This window comes from Capra hircus, chromosome 22 (assembly GCF_001704415.2).
Source record: "Capra hircus breed San Clemente chromosome 22, ASM170441v1, whole genome shotgun sequence".
Classification (NCBI taxonomy): Eukaryota; Metazoa; Chordata; class Mammalia; order Artiodactyla; family Bovidae; genus Capra; species Capra hircus.
Genome location: NC_030829.1, coordinates 36,885,765 through 36,907,969, shown reverse-complemented (window position 1 = coordinate 36,907,969; position 22,205 = coordinate 36,885,765). Strand labels below are relative to the sequence as shown.

Genomic DNA, 22,205 nt, shown 5'->3' with positions numbered 1-22,205 from the left:
GGGACCAACATCCTCACCACAGTCTAAAGCAGGGGCTGAGAAACGATGGCCTATGTGTCCCGTGTTTGTACGGCCAGTATCTTCACAGAGTGCACTTCAGTCTTTTGGCCCTAGTGCTTTCTCACTCTCTTTGAAATATCCTTACCTGCACTTCTTCCACACAGACCATTCATGGAGACTAATCTTTAGTCCTTTCACACTCAGCATGGTCTCTCCTCAAACACACAGCTGAAGAGTCTCAGTAGAAATCTATCTACTCATCAAGGACCAAAGGAAACCACTCAAAAGAATCGCTTTGCTTTTAACCTGATTATTGACATAGCTACCAGTGTCAAGAAGAGCGTTTATATTTTTAAATGGTTGGGAAGCAGCAAACCGAGAATACTATTTCTTGATAGGTAGAAAAAACTCAAAATTCAAATTTCAGGGCCCGCCAATAAAGTTCTATCAGAATACAGCCACATCCATTCACTTTCCTCATGTAGTGGCTGCTTTCTTGTTACAACAGCAGGCTGAGTGGTTGGTCTCACAGCCTCACACTGCTGCTCTGCACACAAGTCACAGTGACACACTGTAACCTGTTTCGAGTGCCAGGCCTATTGCAGTATTATAACATTTCTTTTTTTTTTTTTTAATAACCAGTGTATGTCAAAATAAGAAAAGACCAAAAGAGTAGACTTTATTGTACTTTTAAGGTACAGTAGGATGGATTACTCTATTGTCACATTTACATGGCAAAGCGCTGCATTCGTCACGCAACGATACTGTGTACGTGCGTGCTCGGTCATGTCCAACTCTTTGCAACCCCACGGACTGTAGCCCACTGGGCTTCTCTGTCCACAGGATTTTCCCAGCAAGAATACTGGAGTGGGTTGGCATTTCCTCCTCCAGGGGATCTTCCCGACCCAGGGATCAAACCCGTGCCTCCTGCGTCTCCCGCACTGCAGGTGGATTCTTTGCCACTGAGCCAGCGGGGAAGCACACAGTGACACGAAGTTGTGCTAAAAGAAGACGCTATGCACCGATATCACCACACTTAGCGTGGGCATGGCATTCCCAAGTCCCAGGCAAGCAATGTTCAGGAATTTGGAAAACTTAGACTATCTCATCACAGTGTAATTCTTCACAAAAATAAGAAATCAACGTGAGTAAGGATGAAAGATGAAAAGATGTAAGCACCCAAGTGGCTCGTTTGTTAGCGACACAAGGAAAGCAGTCTACTAGGTGGTGAGTTCATGAAATCCTGTTTAATCGTAACAGCAGAAGACATATGTCCAGAGAAAACCAATTTGTTGAACACTGTTATCCTTTTGGCAAGACCAGTTGTTCAAAAATTTAATGACATTTGGGAGCCACATCAATAAACAATTCAAAAATGAAGCAAATTGGAATGGTTTCCTGTGGTTTTTGATGAGAAGATAGATTTTACTGATACTCTTTCAGTTGTTTGAGGAGACCATGCTGAGTTGTGAAGGACCAAATAATTAGTCTCTATGAATGCTCTGTGTGGAAGAAGTATGGGTGACATTATGTCCAAGAGATAGAGGAAATACTAGTCAGAAAAACTGAAGAGGAATCTGCTAAGATGTGTTGACAACTAATAATGGTAAGACCCATGTGTGGAGAAGGAAAAGCTTAATTTGGACCAATTTACAAAGCTGGATCATGGAAAAAGCAAGAGAGTTCCAGAAAAGCATCTATTTCTGCTTTCTTGACTATGCCAAAGCCTTTGTGTGGATCACAATAAACTGTGGAAAATTCTGAAAGAGATGGGAACACCAGACCACCTGACCTGCCTCTTGAGAAATCGGTATGCAGGTGAGGAAGCAACAGTTAGAACTGGACATGGAAAAACAGACTAGTTCCAAATAGGAAAAGGGATACATCAAGGCTGTATATTGTCACCCTGCTTATTTAACTTCTATGCAGAGTACATCATGAGAAACGCTGGACTGGAAGAAACACAAGCTGGAATCAAGATTGCCAGGAAAAATATCAATAACCTCAGATATGCAGATGACACCACCCTTATGGCAGAAAGTGAAGAGGAACTTAAAAGCCTGTTGATGAAAGTGAAAGAGGAGAGTGAAAATGTTGGCTTAAAGCTCAACATTCAGAAAACGAAGATCATGGCATCTGGTCCCATCACTTCATGGGAAATAGATGGGGAAACAGTGGAAACAGTGTCAGACTTTATTTTTTTTTTTTGGCTCCAAAATCACTGCAGACGGTGATTGCAGCCATGAAATTAAAAGATGCTTACTCCTTGGAAGCAAAGTTATGACCAACCTAGATAGTATATTCAAAAGCAGAGACATTACTTTGCCGACTAAGGTCCGTCTAGTCAAGGCTATGGTTTTTCCAGTAGTCATGTATGGATGTGAGAATTGGACTATAAAGGAAGCTGAGCACCGAAGAACTGATGGTTTTGAACTGTGGTGTTGGAGAAGACTCTTGAGAGTCCCTTGGACTGCAAGGATATCCAACCAGTCCATCCTAAAGGAGATCAGCCCTAGGATTTCTTTGGAAGGAATGATGCTAAAGCTGAAACTCCAGAACTTTGGCCACCTCATGCGAAGAGTTGACTCACTGGAAAAGACTCTGATGCTGGGAGGGATTGGGGGCAGGAGGAAAAGGGGATGACAGAAGATGAGATGGCTGGATGGCATCACGGACTCGACGGACATGAGTCTGAGTGAACTCCGGGAGTTGGTGATGGACAGGGAGGCCTGGCGTGCTGCGATTCATGGGATCGCAAAGAGTCGGACATGACCGAGTGACTGAACTGAACTGAACTGAACTGTGAAAATGTAAGATGTTTAAGGCCTGTGATTATTCACCGTGGAAAATACAAGAACCTATCTAGTGTCATGGAACCCATGGTGTTAATAATGAACTTCTTTTTCTATCACAGACTTAATCTCCATCAGTTTGGGGAATTTGGGGGTCAGGACTAGAAGTTGAATACCCTGACTTATCCTAACATACAGCAGTTGGATGACTTAGGAGTGGTAAAGTTTTATCATGAATTTTGAGCTCAGGGACAGGATAAATAATTTTCTGAACGAGAAGAACTGCTCTCAATCACTGTCATTGAACACTTAATGGTTTTGGACATTGTCTTTTGCTGCTGACTTGATAATGTTTCTTAATGAACTGAAGCTAAAATTACAAGGCAAAAACTGCACTTACAGGCAAAAGTTATACTGTGGTAAAGTCATTTCAATAACAACTAACATTGTTTGAATCATAAATCATGTTAAGGTGCTTTGTACACTTCCCAATCTGTCAAATGTTAAAAATGAGAAGCTTTATTGCTATTCCACATACATTTATAGTGGATATACTTCGTGAGTGTGAACTACAGTTTCAGGATCACTTTTTGGACATGAATGTAAGTGCAAAGGAAATTTTCATATTTAAAAATCCATCTAATGAGGTAACTGAGGAGAGCTTCCATTTCACCTTCAAGTACAAGTGATTCATCTGTAATGTAATGATGTGCAGAAAGGCAAATACCAAGTGTAAAATCTAACGGAATTCCACCAACAGCTGCCAAGGCATGAATATGCTCAATTAAAATGATGTGGTTGTAGACGATAGCAGTGTTTGGCAATACCTATCTCTGCAAAAAGACATTCATAAAGATGAAGTGCAGAACGTCTCATTTCAGATCAGCATTAACAAATAAACACTTCAAAGCAATTCTGGTAACAGAGAACACTGATTAAACAAAATGTTATCCTTTCTCAACATTTCATTCATTTCCTTGGTAGATTCTGGATAACAAAAATTTACACTCAATTATTATTCTGTTTTGGATTTAATCACCAAACTTTTGTGCAAATTTGTTTTCACTCTTGTCATATAAATACATATGTAATATCCATGATTTTCACCTCCTGGATGGCAAAACCTAAAATATTTACTACCTGGTCCTCTACAGAAAAGGTTTGCTGAATCCTGGTCTCTAGCCTTGTACAGTCCTACCTGTCTGGATTTGTCTTGCTCTGTTCTTGCCCTCTGCATTTCTTTGGGTTGTTCCTCTAACATGCCTCTTAACACAGGGCCTTTGCACATGCGGCTCCTCCAGCTGGAACTCTCTGCCCTCTCCCTCTCTGTGTGAACTGGACTCTGTGTGCATTAACCAGCTTTTGTCTGGTAAATTCTTCAGAACTCAGCCCGGAAGCCACTTCCTCTGAGAAATCGTTCTGACCGAGTTACCAGCTGCACAGCACCCTATAAGATGGGGGTAGTTCTTTCTTTATGTCTGTCTTCCCCCCCTGGAATGTAAGCCCCATGATGGCAAGGCCAGTGCCTTGTTAGAATACTAGGGTCCCCAGAACCTAGCAGTGGTTGAAACACACATTTGTTGAATGAATCGAAGAAGGCTGAACAAGCACGCTCTTCTCTGTGAGATGCAATTCAAATGGTCCTACTACTCAGCCCCCTTAATCCTTCCCCATGTTATGAAAAAACCCTTGTTTAACTGTGGCATCATATCCCAGTTTGTAAATTACCATGTCATATGAGCCACCCTCCACCCTTGACTCCTGCATGAGGTCTGGCATCTAAGATGTTTTTCTCAACTGGGACTAATGCTGGTGTGAATCATACTTGTGTGCACATTTCAGGATCTCTTTGGGCCATATTTGATTCATATGGCCCAACTATGGAAGTCTTTTGAAAACAATGGATAATCTCATTAAAAAAGAAAAATAGTTGCCAATTTTGAAGAAAAAAAAAAAACATGTAAGCTTCACTCTTTTAAAAATTTGCATGCTTTTTGAATGAGATTAACTTGGAGGGTTTCCCTGATGGCTCAGTGGTAAAGAATGGGCCTGCAAAGCAGGAGATGTGGGCTGGATCCCTTCCTCAGGAAGATCCTCCGGAGGAGGAAGCGGCAACCCACTCCAGTATTCTTGCCTGAAAAATCCCATGGCCAGAGGAGCCTGGCGGGCTATACAGTCCAAGGAGTCACAAAGAGTCAAACATGACTGAGTGACCAAGCATGCATGCACAAGAATAAGTTGGAAGACTGAGTTCTATCACCCCACGGGGTCTTGGTTTTAGGGGCCCATGTTAGTCTGGAGCTAGTCTGACATCATCAACTAGATCTGATGCCAGATAAACTGGCTTTCTAGCCAGGAACTTTTCCCCTAGGCTGAAGTATATAGGTCTGGTGGCCTTAAGGATGCTGACATAGTAGAAATGCCTTCTGTCTCATTAAAGCTTTTTTTTTTTTTCACCCAAAGTCTTCCTTCCCCAGCAGCAGAGATCAGATTGCCTCAGACTTGCATCGTATCTTTAAATAACCTCTTTAAACCTCAGTTTTCTGGTGTATCTGTAAAATGGGGATAATACAAATCTCCCCTTATAGGTTTGCTACAAATGTAAGAAAGCATAAAAAGTGCCCAGAATAGCGCCTGGCCTAATGTACGTGCTCAGTTATTAGTGATCATTGTTATAATGGCGCTTTTTAATGTGTGAATTTCCATCACAGCCTGTTCTCATGGAGATAAGGAATAGTCTGGGTAATTATAAAATCGCTGATACTCGCTCGGCAATGTTCACGTTATTTCACTAACTAGGACTCCATCAATGTCATTTAGGTACAGGTTGAACTAACACTTATTTCTAGTACAGAGTAGAAAATATATGTACTGGGAAAATAAACAGCATAAACATGATTGTCATGGAAACAGTGACTATTTCAGACAAAAAGGTATGTTTTTCAGCACTTCTGAAGTATCCACTCTTTTACAATGAAACATTAACTGTAAATCATTTTTATTTCTCCACTAAAGCAGGTCCTCTAAAAATCTCTTTTCAACAAATATTTTGTTAGCAGAGTTTGAGCTATTGCATATAATTAAAATGAGTGACTCTGTGTTCCATTAGGAACAGTTTATAGTTCATACTTTTCACTCTTTTCTCTGCTTTCTGCGGTCAGTATGACCAAGGGAGGTTGATTCGTGTAATTCAGGAAAGCCAGCACATCTTTGATTAAAGTGTGCTTATTTACATTTCTTTGGACCTGCTGGGAGTGAAACTGCCCATTAAAAAAAACAACAGTATTTGTTTTTTTCCCAAATAAATTCCTAATCACACATACACAAATGTACACACACACAATGTATAAATATCTAACTTCTATGGGATCATACAGAATAAAATGTACACATATATAAAAGGTAGTTTCACTCCATTTGTCTGTATTAAATGTATGATTTTTATACTTGGTGGATAATTGAATTTTCACAAATGAATTGTGGGTTAGGACGCAGCTTATGGTAGATAAAAGAGAACTGATTCTTTGCTTGCTACACACACATACACACACACACACACACACACACATTTATCTCATGCTACTTAAACTCCATTGGTTGTAAATGAACTGAAAGATTAAAAAAAGACAGGAACTGAGTTCATCTCCCATACAGTAATACAATGTTAATTTTTAATTTGGATTTAGAGCCCTTCCCTCAGAACAACAGTGATGGTTAGGCCTCAGGGCCAGGCACCCAGCCCTCAGAAACACAGGCTCCCAGCTCCTCTCAGACCCTGTCCCATCCCCTAGGAACACAGGGCAGCACAGAGACTCACGGACACCCCTCCCACCTGCTTACAGGAGCCTGCCTTCTTTGTGCCTGGCTCTGAGGGCCATTCTGGAACCGCCTCCAGGACGGAAGGCGAGACAGCAGCTCTGAGAATGGGCATCTTTCGGGGTGGGGGCAGTGCTGGCAGGGGGGACTCTCCCCGATGGGGGCTAAGGATCCTCTCACATCCTGAGCGCACTCGTGAGTTGGGGAAGCACAGAATCTCACTGGCAGAGGAGCTTAGAATGCCAACCTTTTCTCTCCAGTCTTACAGGTGGGCCAAGTTCCCCGCTTTCTGTCTGGCTCACCCACAGAGCAGAAACTTGGTACACTCAAAGCATTTGTCTAGAAGCCCATGCCTGGACCAGGAGGTGTCTCATGTGCCTCAGTCCTGGGTGGGGAAGGGCCCGTGTAGACAAAAGCCACATGGTATGGTGGGTACCAGCCATGTCCAGGCTCAGCCTCTGCTCAGGCTGCAGTCCCAGCCTCCTATCACAAGCAAGCTTGCATCTTTCACCACCGTGACCGATTCTGCAACCTTATGGCAAGCCTTAGGCCTATGAACATGTGATAACATTAACAGCTAATACTTACTGGGCCCCTGCTGCCTGTCCAGTGACATGCAAACAGCTTTATCTCCCCATTTCATTTTTGCTCCACAAGAACCCAACTAGGTAAGACTACCGTGATGCCCATTTTATAGATGAAGAAACTGAGGTCCCTGAGAAGTTAGATAACTTGCCACAATGGCAGAGCTGGTAAAAGCATGTCAGGCGATCTGACATAAGGGCCTGGAGGTTTAACCTCTATAGTCTGTGGCTTCTTTGATTTCAGTGCTCTCCCAAGAATTCAATGAGCGACCTGGAGGAATGAGACTGAATGCATGTAAACTGTCCAGTAAACAGAGGCGCTTTCAGTAACAGAGGCTATTTCAATAACAAAAATCCTTATCACTAAAAAAAAATAGAATTCTTCCCACTACTCACATACAGGCAGCCAATAATGAACCTGACACTGAGACTTATTTTCACCAGGTCTGTTCCTGTTGGTGAGACCGTGTACCCATCCTACAAGTGGTTCTGGTAATTCAGTCTTACCCTGAATGACTAGAGCTTTCCTTTAGTTTTTCTTGGGGGAAAAAACATTTTATCACCAAGCAGGTTTAGAAAATGGAGGATTCCATTGTATTTTGCCTTCTGGTGCTCCCGGCAGAAAAGTGAAAGAAAGTGAAGCGTGAAGATGAGAGGACTGAAGCAAAGCAGGGCTGTTAGGAGGGTCAACCAGGACTGGCCAGGATCTGTGCAAAACAGAGCAGACCGGCTTCAGCCCCTCAGACAGTGGTAAGGCAAGGTGGGAGCAGGCTGTGACACAGGCTTTCAAAGTGTGTTGTGTGGAACAATGGTAATTTGGGGAAATTAAGGTCTGACTTTGAAGAGAAGGCCCTGTGACTGGTTTAACGTAGGTCAGTGGTTTTCAAAACGTGGTCCCAGACCAGGGCATCAGCATCACCTGGGAAATTGTTGGGAATGTACATTTCAGGCCCCTCCCCAGGCTGGCTGTGTTTTAGCAAGTCCTGGCCCAAGTTTGAGAACCACTGATTTAGGGAAATGCTGGCTTCAATAGAACCACACAGGTTTCCTTCCTGTACACTTTATTCCAGCTTCCAATACACGCATGGTTAGTTACTGTGACTCTTACAGAAGGAAATAAATATACAGTTTTCCCCAAGTGTCTTGGGCTGTGGAAGCCTATTTTCATGCAGCATCCTTAGAGGATGCTGCTCTGTGGACCACACAGCAGGTCAGGCACACAAAGCCTCGTTTCTGGGGGCTGCTAGGAGCTACAGATTGCTTAGTTCTGGCTCATGGGGATTAATAAGGAGTGCTCGACAGACCCTTGAGACTAATTTTGAGCTGTCTCTCTGAGCTGTCATGGAACACCAAGATTTAAAAAAAAAAATAATTCTGACAGGCAATTGTGAAACCAATTTCTTTCAGCACAGGCGGAACCTCCCCTGAAGGCTAGGGGAACAATCAGCCCATCTCGGCAGGGCAGTGATCATTGTCTCCACCAGGTGGCGCTCCAGGCTGCAATTATTTTTAGGTTCTGGCTGAACAGTGCAATGACACTAACAAAATTGAAACTAAAGTTTCAACACTTTACATATATGGTTTTCTACATAATCATGGTTTAAGTAGGACCCTGTTTGAGGCCATGCATTTTTTTTGTCTCTCTTGGTCACTGCAACATAATATATAGTAGAACATAAGAACATAATTCCTAGGCCCACTGTAAAGCACAGCAAGTATGCTCTTGGTTCTCTTTCTTTCAGTACAAGCAAAAGAATTAATGATTAAATTATAAGCAATCAATATAGCTGTTTAGATAAATCAGAATTGAAGGAGTTAATTGACTTTCACAGAGAAAAGTTTTGTTTTGTTTTTTTTCTCAAAGACACAAATTTAACCCTTGAAGCTAAAAAAAAAAACCCTCTGAAATATTCCTGGAACATTATAATTGATGTTTCTTCTCTTCCTGGGTGGAAGCAGGCTGATTGAGCTGTTTCTTTACATTCAGATTTTGATAGGGTTTAGCAAATAAAAATACTGGATGCTCAGTCAGATGTGAATTTCAGATAAACACATTTTTTTTTTTAAAAAAGAGTATGTCCCATACAATGTTTTAGATGTGCTTATAGTAAAAAAGTAAATAAATAAAAATCTTCCTTATTTGAAATTCAAATTTAACTGGGCATCCTGCATTTTGTCGGCAGCCTCACCTTGGAGTAGTACCCCACTTTTTAGTCCTCTTCTTCTCTCTCCATTACTTACTTTTCTGAGGAGACCCTGAGACAGAGGTCACAGCTGTGGCAGGACTGGGGCCACAGGCCACCCCTTGTAAGTTTCCTGTTTGCCTGTGGGTCAGCTCCTGCCCCTCGTCCTCAGGACTTCTTGGCTGGAAAGGGCAGCGCTTCCTGCCCCACCTTAGACATGAGACACCCCTGGGGAATTTCAAATTCTGCCCCTGTCACAGATTCCCTTTGAGTGAATCTGGATGGGGCCCAGCTACATGCATCTTAAACTTTCCCAAGTGACTCTAACATACCCCCAGGCTGAGCAACATACGCAGAGCAGAGCGGATTCAGAGTGTCCATCTGAGAGCTTGCTCAGCTGTAGGTCTTGCTCAGAAGCTCTGGGGCCCCAGAATCTTCATTGTCAACAAGCTCCCAGGTAATTCGGGTGCCCTGGGGTGATCCACCGTGAACAGCTAGATTTTAGAGCAAGAAGAACTGACTTGTAGAGCCTGTGAGTTTTTCTCTCATTCTCCAGAAACCCTCCTGATGAATGACTCCTTTTTCCAGCCTTTTGTATTATTTCATTTCTTCTGAAACAGACATCACCGTCCCTAAGCTCGCGTAGGTTAATTGCATGTTGGTTAATTAATTGCAAGATATCTGAACCACACGCGCCCTTAGAGGCTGCTGAGTGCTTTCGGCTTCCTGGTTAGGCATCCTTCTAATTGCTCCCGTGGTACTCAGGTTCACATCTCTGGGAAGCATTCATCAGAAGGGTAAGCAAGACTCTGCTCCACTCACCTGTCCACGCGTCAACCTTCCATTTATGTCCTCAATTTTCTTCCTGACACTTTGTAAAATGGTTTGAGGAAGTTCCTTTAGCACCATAGCCTTAGAGGGAAAGAAAGAGGAGGAGAAAATAGAACTCATCCTCCAAGCCATGGGGACCCTTACCGGGGACTTCTTGATGTCAGAGACGGCGTAATTCCCTTGGGAGATCCATCTGGCAGATTCAGTTAGAGACAAACCGGTTCCGTAAAGGTTGATGCTAAAACGACCCTGGAATAAATGGCCAGTGAACAAGATTTTTAGTCCACGTGACATCCTGAGCAAAGGTCCCACACAATAAAAAGGTAACCTGGAGAAAGATATTAATTCATTATGATAGCTAACTAATGACTGAGGGTTCTTTGTAGTGGTGGTGGTGGGGGGCAGTTCTGAACGAGGCACTTTACATGCATCATCTCATCCATCCTTGCAAGAGCAATCTGAAGGGGATTTTCTTCACAGATGGGGACAGGGAGGCCTGGCGAAGGTGATTAACTTCTCCAGGAGACACTAAAAGCCCAACTCACATTTTCCTAACTTCAAAGTCCTCGCTCTCAACCACCGCTATTCTGCGTCCCTAACACAGCAATCCTGATGTTGCTCGCAATTATCAGATTCCTACAGGAACAAAATGCCACAGTATAATTTTTTTAACAAGATCTCGCTGCCAAAGCTTCCTGGGCTTCAGCTCCCCACCGTGCTGAGCACGCCGAGTCCTAAGCCCAGCGGGGCGAGACTTCAAAGGAGCGGCGCGTTCTCGGGATTAGCCTGCAGAGGGCGCGCGCGGCCTGCGCTGGACCAAGGTAGGGACCAGCTAAGCTTCCAGGCCCAGGGAATCCACACCTCCCAGCTGCGCTGTGGGACTCTTTTTCCAAGCGTGGCCTCGGGTGTTTCCATTTTTATTTCCAAGGAGACAGGGCAGCAGAGAGCCTTTCTTGCCTTCTCCATCTGTCTCTGTGTATTTCTCTCTTGCAAAAATGACTCCACAAAGGCATCTTAAATAGATTCATGAGCAGTTTGGGAGTAAAAAGTGTGCTTTCTGCAAGAACTGCAGACAGTGGGTGAAAGCTTCCTGTCTGAGCCTTAGGATACAGTTTTTTGTCAAAACGGTCTTAAATACATCAAAGAGAGTAGTGAGGTGGAGGGTCACACCTAACCAGACCTAAGTGTAAAGTCGGCTTTTTTATGTGGACAGATGATTTACCCTGTAGGAACCTCAGTTTGTTCATCTGTAAAATGGAAGGTAATAAGAAGAGTGCCTTCCTCAGAGTAGTATAGTGAGGACTAAATGAAATTAGCTGAGGACTGTATGGCTGGTCCCTAACAGATATTCAAAAATATTGGTATTAGTCCTGCATTTTCTTATTGTTTTCTGAGTGCTAGTTTTCTCTCTCCAATACAGCAGTAAGCTTATTGAGGGGTGGGACTTGGCATTGCTTTGCCTATTTATATCAGTTATGGTTTGTAACATATGACGAGGCACTTGATATAGTCTTGCTGTGCTTAGTTGCTCAGTCATGTCCGACTCTTTGCAACCCCATGGACTGTAGCCTGCCAGGCTTCTCTGTCCATGGAATTTTCCAGGCAAGAATGCTGGAGTGGGTTGCCATTCCCTTCTTCAGGGGATCTTCCTGACCCAGGAATTGAAGTCAGGCCTCCCATATTGCAGGCAGATTCTTTACCAGCTGAGCCATCAGAAAACCCTGATATAGTCTTAATAAATATCAATATCACATCCTAGCTCTTCCATGAAGACTTCCAGGATCAGGTGTAACTTGGAGGTTTGCTCTCCATGTTGGTTCCATAAATGCTAAACTCTTTAGGGGCCTTAAATCCTACGTCTGCACACTGGGAACAAAGAGCGTCCCTATTCACAGAGGTGAAGGGAGGATTTAGTGCAGTCTAATCAGTGGATTTCATCAGAGGACATTTTTTGCCCCCACGGGAAATCTGGCAACCTCAGGAGACCTTTTGGGGTGCCCTGTCACAGCTGGTGGGTGTGTGAGCCACCAGCAGCTGATGCAGAGAGACCAGAGTTATTACTAAATATCCTACAAGGCACAGCCTAGTCCCCAACAACAGAGAATTATCCAGCCCAAAACATCAGTCATGCTGTGGTCAGGGGGAGGAATTTGTCCTAGAATCCTGACACTTCTGCCTTTAGTGCGATCTCGGGCAAACGGCTTGCCCTTCCTGAGGCCACCTGTAAAATGGGAAACAAGACAGATTACAGGTCTGACACACCTAACCCATTACCTGCCAGAGAGTAGGTGGCGTCTTACAATATTTTTGGAACTTGTTTTATCACAGTACTACACAGGTGTTAGTGGCTGTCATGTTGAGTGACTTCAATACCCAGGTATCTGTGATTGTGGTCACACCGGATGCTCAAAACCCTCCTTGCCTAGCCTCCTTAGACATTGGCTTCTGGATGCTGCATTAGCCCACCTGGCCAATTCTTACTTTCCTAACCTCCCTCCCCTGCAGAGGGCATCCACACTGATCACAATGCCCAGACCTCACTATTGGCAAGGACACCCTCTTCTTTCCTTCCTTATCCTGTTTCCCATGAAGACTGCCTGAAAAGCCTACATCTCAGAAGACAGACGTAATATGCTTTGACGTCAAAGTCCTTAGAAGGAGCAGACTTCTAGCCCCAGGATGTGTCAGGCTGATCCCCGGGTTCAGTGTCTGAGCACGTAGCTGAGCGGATTACATGCTGGCTAGATCTGCCCTTTCAGAGCAGGTGATAAACTGGTTTTTGTTCTTATTCTCTCTCTGGCCCTTTCAGGGTCAGGGATTTGCATTTTTAGCCAGCATCCTAGTTGATAATTAGCACTCTGAAAGTTGCCTGTCATCAGTGGAGTGTAGACCTACTGTCCTTTCCAGCTCCAGTTCACAATATCTCTGTCTCCACAGGCCTTATCTTCAGGGTCTAAAGGGCATGAGAGTTTTAGCTACTATCTCCTGTTGCTGATTTAAGAGTAAAGGTGATTAAGGCATGAATACACTAGATATTCCAGAAAGGTCAGCAAAAGATGTAGCTTTGACAAAGGGAGGTTTTGTTCTCTGCTGGACAAGGGTGCATGCTGTACAAGTCTTGTCTGAAAACAGGATCAGCCAGACATGTCTGCTGTCATGGATTCGGACTCAGAGGTACTGGCATCAAATCTGGCCTCTACCAAGCACTAGCGTGGGTTTGGATAAGTTACCTGACCTCTCCACACCTCTCAGCTGCCTCCTCTGGAAAAAGGGAGCATTCTCACAGGATGCTGTGGATGATTAAATGCTACACTGATTTAGAAATGCTGAGCACAGTATCTCAAGTGTAGTGAACACTCAGCAGACACTCATAACACCAGCATCAGTAATAATAACGCCACATGCACTGTGATCAGGATAACAACATACACTCTGGCTGCATCTTGAGTCAAGGGCTCTTGGGGGACCCACCCTTAATGACACATAGATCCTTAAAGCAACAGCAGTGGATGAGGAGGAAAAAGAAGCAGACTGTCAAAAACAGCATCGCTCTGCTTTGATATCTCTGCAGTCACAGATGAGAGGACAAGCAGGGCTCGAGTAGTTTGCATAGTTCTGCTTTCTACAGGCATTTCCCCGGAAAAGTGATTTGAAAAACTCCCACCTTTCATCAGCATAGTTGGTGCTCAATAAACTTCTAAGGAATTGAATTCTAAAAGTATCTGATACGATTTGAAGAATGGACTGGAAAAAATACAAGTTAGCCTCTCACTGGCTTTGCTTTTCTCACTTAGCAACTACATTAGTGTCGGGATTTAGCAAATCAATCAGTTCCTTTGTCTCTGAGTTATTAAAATAATCGAATGCAAATTACCTCTCATTTACTTAAGTTTCCCCAAAGATGCACATATCGAAACAAGAAAATCCTGAGGCATTTGAAAAGGGCAGGGATGGCCAATCTATAAGCTGTTAAATGCAACCCATAGGAATGGGGTGTTTGAAGTCATCAAGTGCTCTAAAGAAACCGCACTTCAAAAGTTTTCAATTCCTGGGTAATGGAGAAAAGGCCCCTTTTAACATTCTGTCCTTTGTTTATTTTCTTTCTCCCCTGAGAGCTTCCTTTTCACTTCTCTAAAATGTTTAGCAATACTTTCTAAAGCTTGGGGCTGAGAAAACACATCGTTAAAAGAAAATTCAGATGTGTTTGTCTTTGGATGGTCTCTAGTTGTGTGTAAATGCATCCTGGGGAGGCAGTGGCTGGCACTCTGAGCATCTCCCAGTCCCAATTCCTAGAACCTATGAAGGCTCACAGCAACACGAAGATTTCCAACATGGAGTTTGAGAACAGCTTTATAAAGACCTCATGTAAGCCAGCAAAAAAACCGGGGCCAGGTTCTTTTGTCCAGAATCACCTAATTCATTACGTGTGTCCTGCCCTCTCCTTGCAGAAGCCTCTGGCAAAAACTGATGCCTACTTGGCAAAGTGAGCCAAGGATGATTATAACAGCCTGTTTCAAAAGGCAAGTCAAATGAACAAGCCACACCTCTAAGGAGGCAAAAACCTGCGCAACTGTCGAATGGGTAAGTGCCACTCAGCAGCTCTGCTGGAGACAGAATTCAGGAGACAGCTTTGCACTTCTTGGTCCAGACACTGCACACTTATACAGCGGAAACTGGACTGACAGTTTTTCTGTGTCATGCAATATTCAGAATTTTTAATGTCTGACAGCAGAGTGTTGGCATCTGCTTGTACTGCCTTTTGAGAGACAACCGTGTGCATCTCTCCCTAACTCTCCTATTTGTGATAGGATACTGATGACCTGAAACCAGTCAGGGAGAAAACTGACACCCCAGAAATGGGCAAATGCTACAAACCACTGCTTCCCCCTGCCTCCATCCCTTGGAGAGCCAATCATTAAACATTTACCAACATCATTGTTTGTTTAACCAAAGCTTGCCATCTGATATCTGATTTGTTTCTAAGTTTTTACCATGATCACTGATGCATTTTGCTGAATTGCAGAAGTCTGGCTCGTGGTCGTGACCATTTCCTTAGGAAGCACCCCTAGGAGCTGAGAGGCTGGGAGCATCTGTGAGGCCTGGATACAGGTGGCCAAACTGCCTTGCAGAGCTAGGGCTGCCATTCTGATTACATTTGCAGAAACAGATGCAGCCCAGGGTGGGGGTGGGGTGGCCAGGGTAGGGTGTGGATCCCTGGGGCCAGTGGGTTGGTGTCCCTGGCACGTACCTGTGGGCACTTGGCGGCACTGTAGCAGTCCCCAGCAGTGGCAAAGGGGACGGGATGTCCTTCATTGGTCCTGGCAAATTGTAAGTCAGTGGCTGTGGGGTTTTGGAGAAAGGGTTGAAGGGAGGGGAAAGGTGAAGAGTAGGAGAAAGAGTTTGGACAAGATATTAACAAGGAGACAGAAGGGAAGAAGAAGAGTTAGAGAAGTCACAAGAGGGTATGGGAAATTAAAAAAAAAAAAAATCCAAAATATGATTAGTGAGCAAATGGATCCAGATGTACACTTGCTCTGCTCCCCGCTCCCCCAGGCACTATATCTGTGGTTCCGAGAGCCTCCTTCCCTGGGTTTTACCAGCACTGTCTGTCTCCTCACAGTATGGAAGCCAACAAAAGGGGTTTCAGATGACTCTGGACTCAATTCCTATATAAATAAATGTGTGAATCACCTCGCTTAAATGCAGTGTAATTGGATGATTGTGAACCTCCTGTAGACGGCGGCGGCCGCCTCGGAGGCTGCAGGACTGGGGAAATCAGCCAGGCGAGCATTTCCAGCTACTTAGCAGTTCCTCCCCAAGGCTCAGCTGTCCTCCTGTGGCCCAGGCAGTCTAGTTGCCAAAATGTGGAGCAATTAGAACCCACATCTTGAAAATATTAATGGCAGTTTCTCAAGTTTGGGGCTAACTTGTAGTTTTTTAAAAAGCCAATAAAAACAATGCTCGTGTTTTTAACCCTCGTGTAGGTCCTGAGAACAGCTGGGAGAATGGGGAAGGCGGCTTGGGAGAAGACAGACTGAGAATCCTGCAAAATCTGGTGGGGACTGGAGACCGGAGGCAGCTTTTTAAACCTTTCTGCTTTGTCTTTTGGGAATACCAAGAGAAGGCCTCAATCTTTTCTGCAGTTTTGTGGGAGGGAAATCTGAGTCCCCCATCCTGCTTTTTCCAGCTTCAGCACCAGGAAGCTCTGGGTCTCAGCTGGGGCAGTATTTAAGTGGGAAACTGCAGACTCTGCCCTTAGCCCTCATCAGTCTGGCTGAAGGCAATTAAAAATATCTTGGTACAAACCAAGTGTAATCTACCTCCAAAGGAAAGCAAGGCAAGCTTACAGGAACAATGTTAATGAAGAAAACTTAATTATTCATTATTTCTGTTTTCCATCCATTTGAGGGAATGGGTTGGGATATTTGAGCTGTCTTTTACCACTCCTATGATTAATGTCCCCAACAAAAATGTAGTGTCGGCCAGAGTATGAAATCAGCCCACAGGCAGGCTGGTTTTAAAAATAGGTAATTCTGTCCTCCATTTTTCTTCCGTAAATCAGCCATCAGAGCAAATTAGTTTTATGCTCATATGTGTGTGTGTGTGTGTGTGTGTGTGTGTATATGCGCGCGTGTGCATGTGTGTGCGCATGTGCCCGTGTGTATACACTGCTGGTGGTAGCCCAGGGTGGGGTGAATGTTGCTACATGAATTTCATAGCTTCAGAATCTGCATCTGCTCCCTAAAACTTCTTTCTTCAGAATTTCTGCTCCCATGCTTGCTCTGCCTAACTCAGTACTTGGCTCACTCCCACTTGGCCTTAAGGTCTCAACCATGATGTCATGTTTTGGGAGATGCTGCCCTGACTTCCCCACTATGATGGCACCCCTTTAATGTGCCTCTGTCTCCTCCGTTCATTCGTCACAAATCTGATGGAGCACTGCCCACTGCTCAGCCCTTTCCAGGCACAGGGGGGACCACAGTGATCAAAGGTGGAGCAAACCCCACCTTCAGGCAGCTTAGACCAGGGTTGTCATCCCTGGATCGTAAGTTCATTTCGTACCCTCTGGGCCTCAGCCCAACCCCTGAGCAGGATGTGTCATGGCCTGAATGGAAAGACCCACGGACACATGCCCTGGAATGTTCTATGGGACTTACTGATGATCTGCATGGAGGTCAGATCTATTCTGACCTTCTGGAAGCTGGAGAACCCAGCTGCTGTGTAGTCCTTCCGACACTGACAGTCATCACGTCGGCTCCCATTGTAGGGGCATTCGGTTGGGTTGTGCAACCTATATGACAGAGAGAATGTTCTGGTGAGGATGGGGAGGCGTTTCTAGGGGTCTTCAGGTGGTCCGGGCTCTTCTGAGCTTGGAGCTCTCCTACCTGTGCCCGTAAACCTCAGAGAAATTCTCAGAGTCGCCGTGGACCAGGGTCATGTACTCCTTGGGGTGGTCAGAGTGCATCCCTGCACAGAAGACCTGAAAGACAGACCAGACAAAACCTGCCAGGGCAGGCTCGGAAACGGGCCTATGACAGCCAGGGCTGCTGGCTCTGAAAGCAGCGTAGGAATAATGACTGAGCTCGGACGAGTACCTTCAGGAGCTTTCCTGTGACGACCAGGAAGTATTCCCCATCTTCGCTGGCACCTTTCAGCCTTTTCACTTCCTTGCAGTTCTGGGGCAACTCGCCTAGAATACACAAATCCATGAGCATGAGCTGTGAGTCTGCAGTGGCTGCCAATGGGACCGGTTACATTATTCACGTGCACACTGGTCAGCGTGGGGGCCAATGTCTCAAAAATAAACTCTCTATTCCAGAAAAGGGCAGGCAAGCGCATCAACAACGAGACCTGCTCCTCAAGCTCCGGAAAGGTGGCTTTGGTTGGCTGACTTACAGTTATAGATATTGTGGCAGGTTTTTCTTTCTTCCGGCTTCAGGTCAGCAGGGCATAAGTGGCTGGGCTGGTCGTCGTTGGTGAGACACTGCACAGACCTATGCATCACTCCCACGCCACACGACACGGAGCACTGTAAGCAGAGCAGGGTCAGTGATGGGTCTGCGGAACCTGGGGGACTGGGCTTCCCGAGGCATGGAGCTCAGAGCTTAGAGGCTTGTTCAGAACCCCCGTGCTGCTGAAAACAAAAACCCGATACTTGGACAGCACTTCGTATGAGCCAGTCTTTGTGCTAAGTTTTCTACATGCATGCCCGTACATATGTACTTATGTACCTACATAGGTATTCAAGCATATGAGAAATTAATAATTTTCTCATCTAAGCCTTGCAATCACCCTATGAGATAGTACTAGTGTTATTCTATTTTTACAGAGGGAAAATTGGGGCTCAAATGTGAGGAAACTTGGTTAAGGTCATGGTGGATCCATGATTGAAACCTTAACCACTTTCAACTGGTCCCAAACTTCTGCCTGATCATCACTCCGCATCAGTGAAAGTCTCATAGTCAGCAGCCAGGAGGCTAGGGCAATTTTCTACGGCAGTTTCAATTTCAAATATTCTTACTTGTTGTAATCCTAATGCAACCAAGAATTCCTGATCCAGAGGGACAAACAGGCTTCTTAGCAACAGAAGCCACAACAGTGAACACTTCTATAACCCTTATTAGGGAAAAGACAAGACTTCTGGGTGCTTTTTAATTTTAAATTGTGGTCAAACGTGGAATTTAAAAAGGTGTCATTATAACCCAAGTGGTTTTTATGCATGAATATTCATTTCATCTTCATAACCCATTCTGCAGGGGAGGAAACAGACTCGAACATTTGGCACCTTATTCAAAGATCAAACAAGTCAATCCTAAAGAAATCAGTCCTGAATATTCATTGGAAGGACTGATGGCTGAAGCTGAAGCTCCAATACTTTGGCCACCTGATGCAAAGAACCAACTCATTGAAAAAGACCCTGATGCTGGGAAAGATCAAAGGTGGGAAGAGAAGGGGATGACAGACGACAAGATAGCTGAATTGCACCACTGACTCAATGGACTGAATTTGAGCAAGCTCTGAGAGATGGTGAAGGTCAGGGAAGCCTGGCAGGCTGCAGTCCACGGGGTTGCAAAGAGTCAGACACAACTGAGTGACTGAACAACCACCACCAAGGCTGTTCGACTGGGAAGCAGCAGAACCAAGAATCAGCTGGAGGCTGTCTGGCTTCAGGGCTAGCCACCCCCACCCCCTGGCCCCTGCTCTAAGCACCAGACCCAACAATCGGAGAAGCCTTCTTTCCCTATCAGCCCATTTCACGATGCTAACTCCTGTTTCTCTCCCAGGGCTCTCCTGGGAGGCAGTCACTTAGGACAGCTCAGGCAAGGTATGTCTGAGTCGGGACCTGAGATCCAGCAGCTTGCCACCGTGACTGCCCAGTTGGCTACTTACACTCCCCCAGTTGCCCACTCTCCAGGTAGCCGACACAGGGCACTCTCGCAGGAAGCAGGGTTGGACGCTGGGCGGCTGCATGCCTGGGCAGTTGATGGTGGTTTGGTAGCTGTACTCGTAATTCTCCTTCCCGGTGTAAATCTCGCTACAGGAGACCAGCCTTTGTTTGTAGCCCTTTCCACAGGTCACTGAGCACTGGGAAGAGGCGGGTAGAGAGCAGAGGTTGGAGCAGGGCCTGGAGGCAGCCACAATAGGGCCCTGACCTCCACGTCGAACACTGACCCCGCGACAATGGGGCAGAGAGCTCTCTTTATTAGCTTCTTATGCACTACAAGCAGCAGCCCACAGCACTCAGGGGACACGCAAGCCCTACAGCAGCCTTCCAGGCTCCATACTGCTACTGCATATTCGCCCCCAAACAGTCCCCCGTTGGGGGCACCTCAAGCCCCTGCTCTGGATTTTCAAGGGGAGAAGCAGATGGGGGAGGCGCTCTGGCTGTCTTTGGGTCCACTTACAGCATCCACAGCTCTACAAGGGTGAACAAATCACACTTTTCTGAACCTACCAGGACTGCATCTGAGAAGTGACCCAGTGAGATACAGAGAGAGCTGGAGACGCCCTCTGTGTAAAATCCAGGCTCTTTGCCCAAAGAGGATTGTGGGACAATATCCTTCCCTACTTGATGGTCTACTGGCCCATCTGCCCTCTGCTCAGTCCCTCTTGTTTCCTGTCTCCCTGGCTATGTATTGGGTTGGCCAAAAAGTTCGTTCAGGTTTGTAGTAGCAGAAAGACCAAACAAACTTTTTTGGCCAATCCAGGATCTTGACTTAAACGTTACCTTTCTGCTTCTCTTTCACTCTCTCTCTAAATCATGCAGTCATTTAGGCCTTTTGCCATAATTATATGGCACTTAAAAATACCCAGACAATCCACAAAAGGAAAAAAAAGAAGTTTTTCACAGGTGTCCCAGCTCCCTTCCATGACGGGACATCTAATTGGTTATTGGTAAGATTTCTAGATTGTGTTCAACTTCCTCAGCTACATACTTTATGTAATATACTGTTTTAAAAAGAGAACAGAAATTAACCAACAAATTTAGTTTTGATGATACTTTTGGGAAAAGTCATCAAATAATTGGCCACTTGATGTAAAAATGTTACACAAAATTAAGAGTTTCAGGATTCTCAAGGTCAAAGAAGGGGCCAGATGAACCCTGGAAATTTTATGCAGCATGTGGTGTGTTTTGCTTTTCTCAGGGGAAGGGATCATATCTTCCTGGCTCGGTCGTAAAGAATCTGCCTGCCAATGCAGGAGATGCAGGTTTGATCCCTGGTCAGGGAAAATTCTATGAAGTAGAAAATGGCAACTCATTCCAGTATTCCCTGCCTGGAAAATCCAGTGGCCAGAGGAGCCTTGCAGGCTACAGTCCATGGGGTTGCAAAGAGTCAGACACGACTTAGCCACTAAACAACGACAACAACCATAGCTTCCATCAGTTCTCACTTCCTATTAAAACCAGTGTCTCTTTTTCCTGCTGTCTCCTGAGTTATCACATTAAGCCACATGGCTGGCCGCTCCTATAGCATTTCCAGGGGGAAGGCTCCCCGTGATGGGGTCTCAGAGAGAGGAGGGAGCCAGCCCAGCCACAGGCACCCAGAACATCCTCGGGCCTTCCCTTCCAGCTGGCTCGAGACTTGGAAACACTCTGCATCCACTTCTTCCTTCTTTGGCTGCTGCTGTTCAAATGCCCAAAGATGCAGCTGATACCAGGCCAGCAGAGTGCAGGGCTCGTCTGAGGTATGTCATGCGTGGGTAGATGGCTTACAAACGGTGTCTGTCCAAGCTGTGGGTATTTTAGAGTATCTAAAATGCACGCCTTGACCTCAGTCTGCACTACTTTAAAGGCTGAACATCTGAGATGGCAGGTGCTAAGACCCTTTTCCCCTACCAGACAGGAGCAATAGAAATTCCCATTTATGTGGGGGATGTGCTGGGAGGTAGTCTTTTATAGCAATGGAAGGGAGCTCCAAAAACGGTCAAGTTCTATCCAGAGGCCTCCATGGCTCTGAAAAGAACACATACCCTTCAGTAGCTGTTAAGAGCATCCTGAAAATGTTGAGTGCCTCTGGCTTCCTTTATCCTTTGCACACCAGAGTTCTGATGTGTAAGAGGCTCTCATCTCTGGGGGCTGGGCGTCGGAGAGAGGAATAAAGTGGGGAACATCCTACAATTGACTCTGAAAGATCACCTCTGCTAACACAGGACCCACATTTCTGCATGGCCTTCACTGGAGGGGAAGAGAACCTGTTCCTTTCACACACCATGTGCTAGTTTGTCACAGTCCCCACCATTTCTTATTGCCTCCCTCATGCTAAGATATTTTCGTTTTTTTGGCTGTGCCCTGCAGCATGGCGGATCTTAGTTCCCCGACGAGGGATCAAACTCATACCTGTTGCACTGTACAGAGTCTTAACCACTGGACTGCCAGGAAAGTCCCTTAAGATATTTTCTTATACTTACCCTTCTTCGGGCACCTATAGCCATGCTCTAAGAATTCCTTTCTAATGATAATAACAGGACATCGGGGTGAATCACACAATTTTAGACTT

At 45.2% G+C, this 22,205-nt stretch overlaps 1 protein-coding gene across 3 annotated transcripts in view; it reads right to left on the bottom strand.

The window, feature by feature from the left end:
* Positions 1–22,205, bottom strand: part of ADAMTS9 (ADAM metallopeptidase with thrombospondin type 1 motif 9) — a 162,397-nt gene that overhangs the window by 3,644 nt on the left and 136,548 nt on the right. For all 3 annotated transcript variants that reach the window (XM_005695759.3, XM_005695760.3, XM_013973544.2), the window contains 7 exons: positions 19,597–19,791; positions 18,103–18,235; positions 17,802–17,896; positions 17,592–17,686; positions 17,364–17,497; positions 15,455–15,546; positions 10,351–10,455 (listed from right to left, as the gene is read on the bottom strand). In XM_005695759.3, the coding sequence (XP_005695816.1) occupies positions 10,351–10,455; positions 15,455–15,546; positions 17,364–17,497; positions 17,592–17,686; positions 17,802–17,896; positions 18,103–18,235; positions 19,597–19,791 (849 nt within the window). The remainder of the gene's footprint in view (positions 1–10,350; positions 10,456–15,454; positions 15,547–17,363; positions 17,498–17,591; positions 17,687–17,801; positions 17,897–18,102; positions 18,236–19,596; positions 19,792–22,205) is intronic.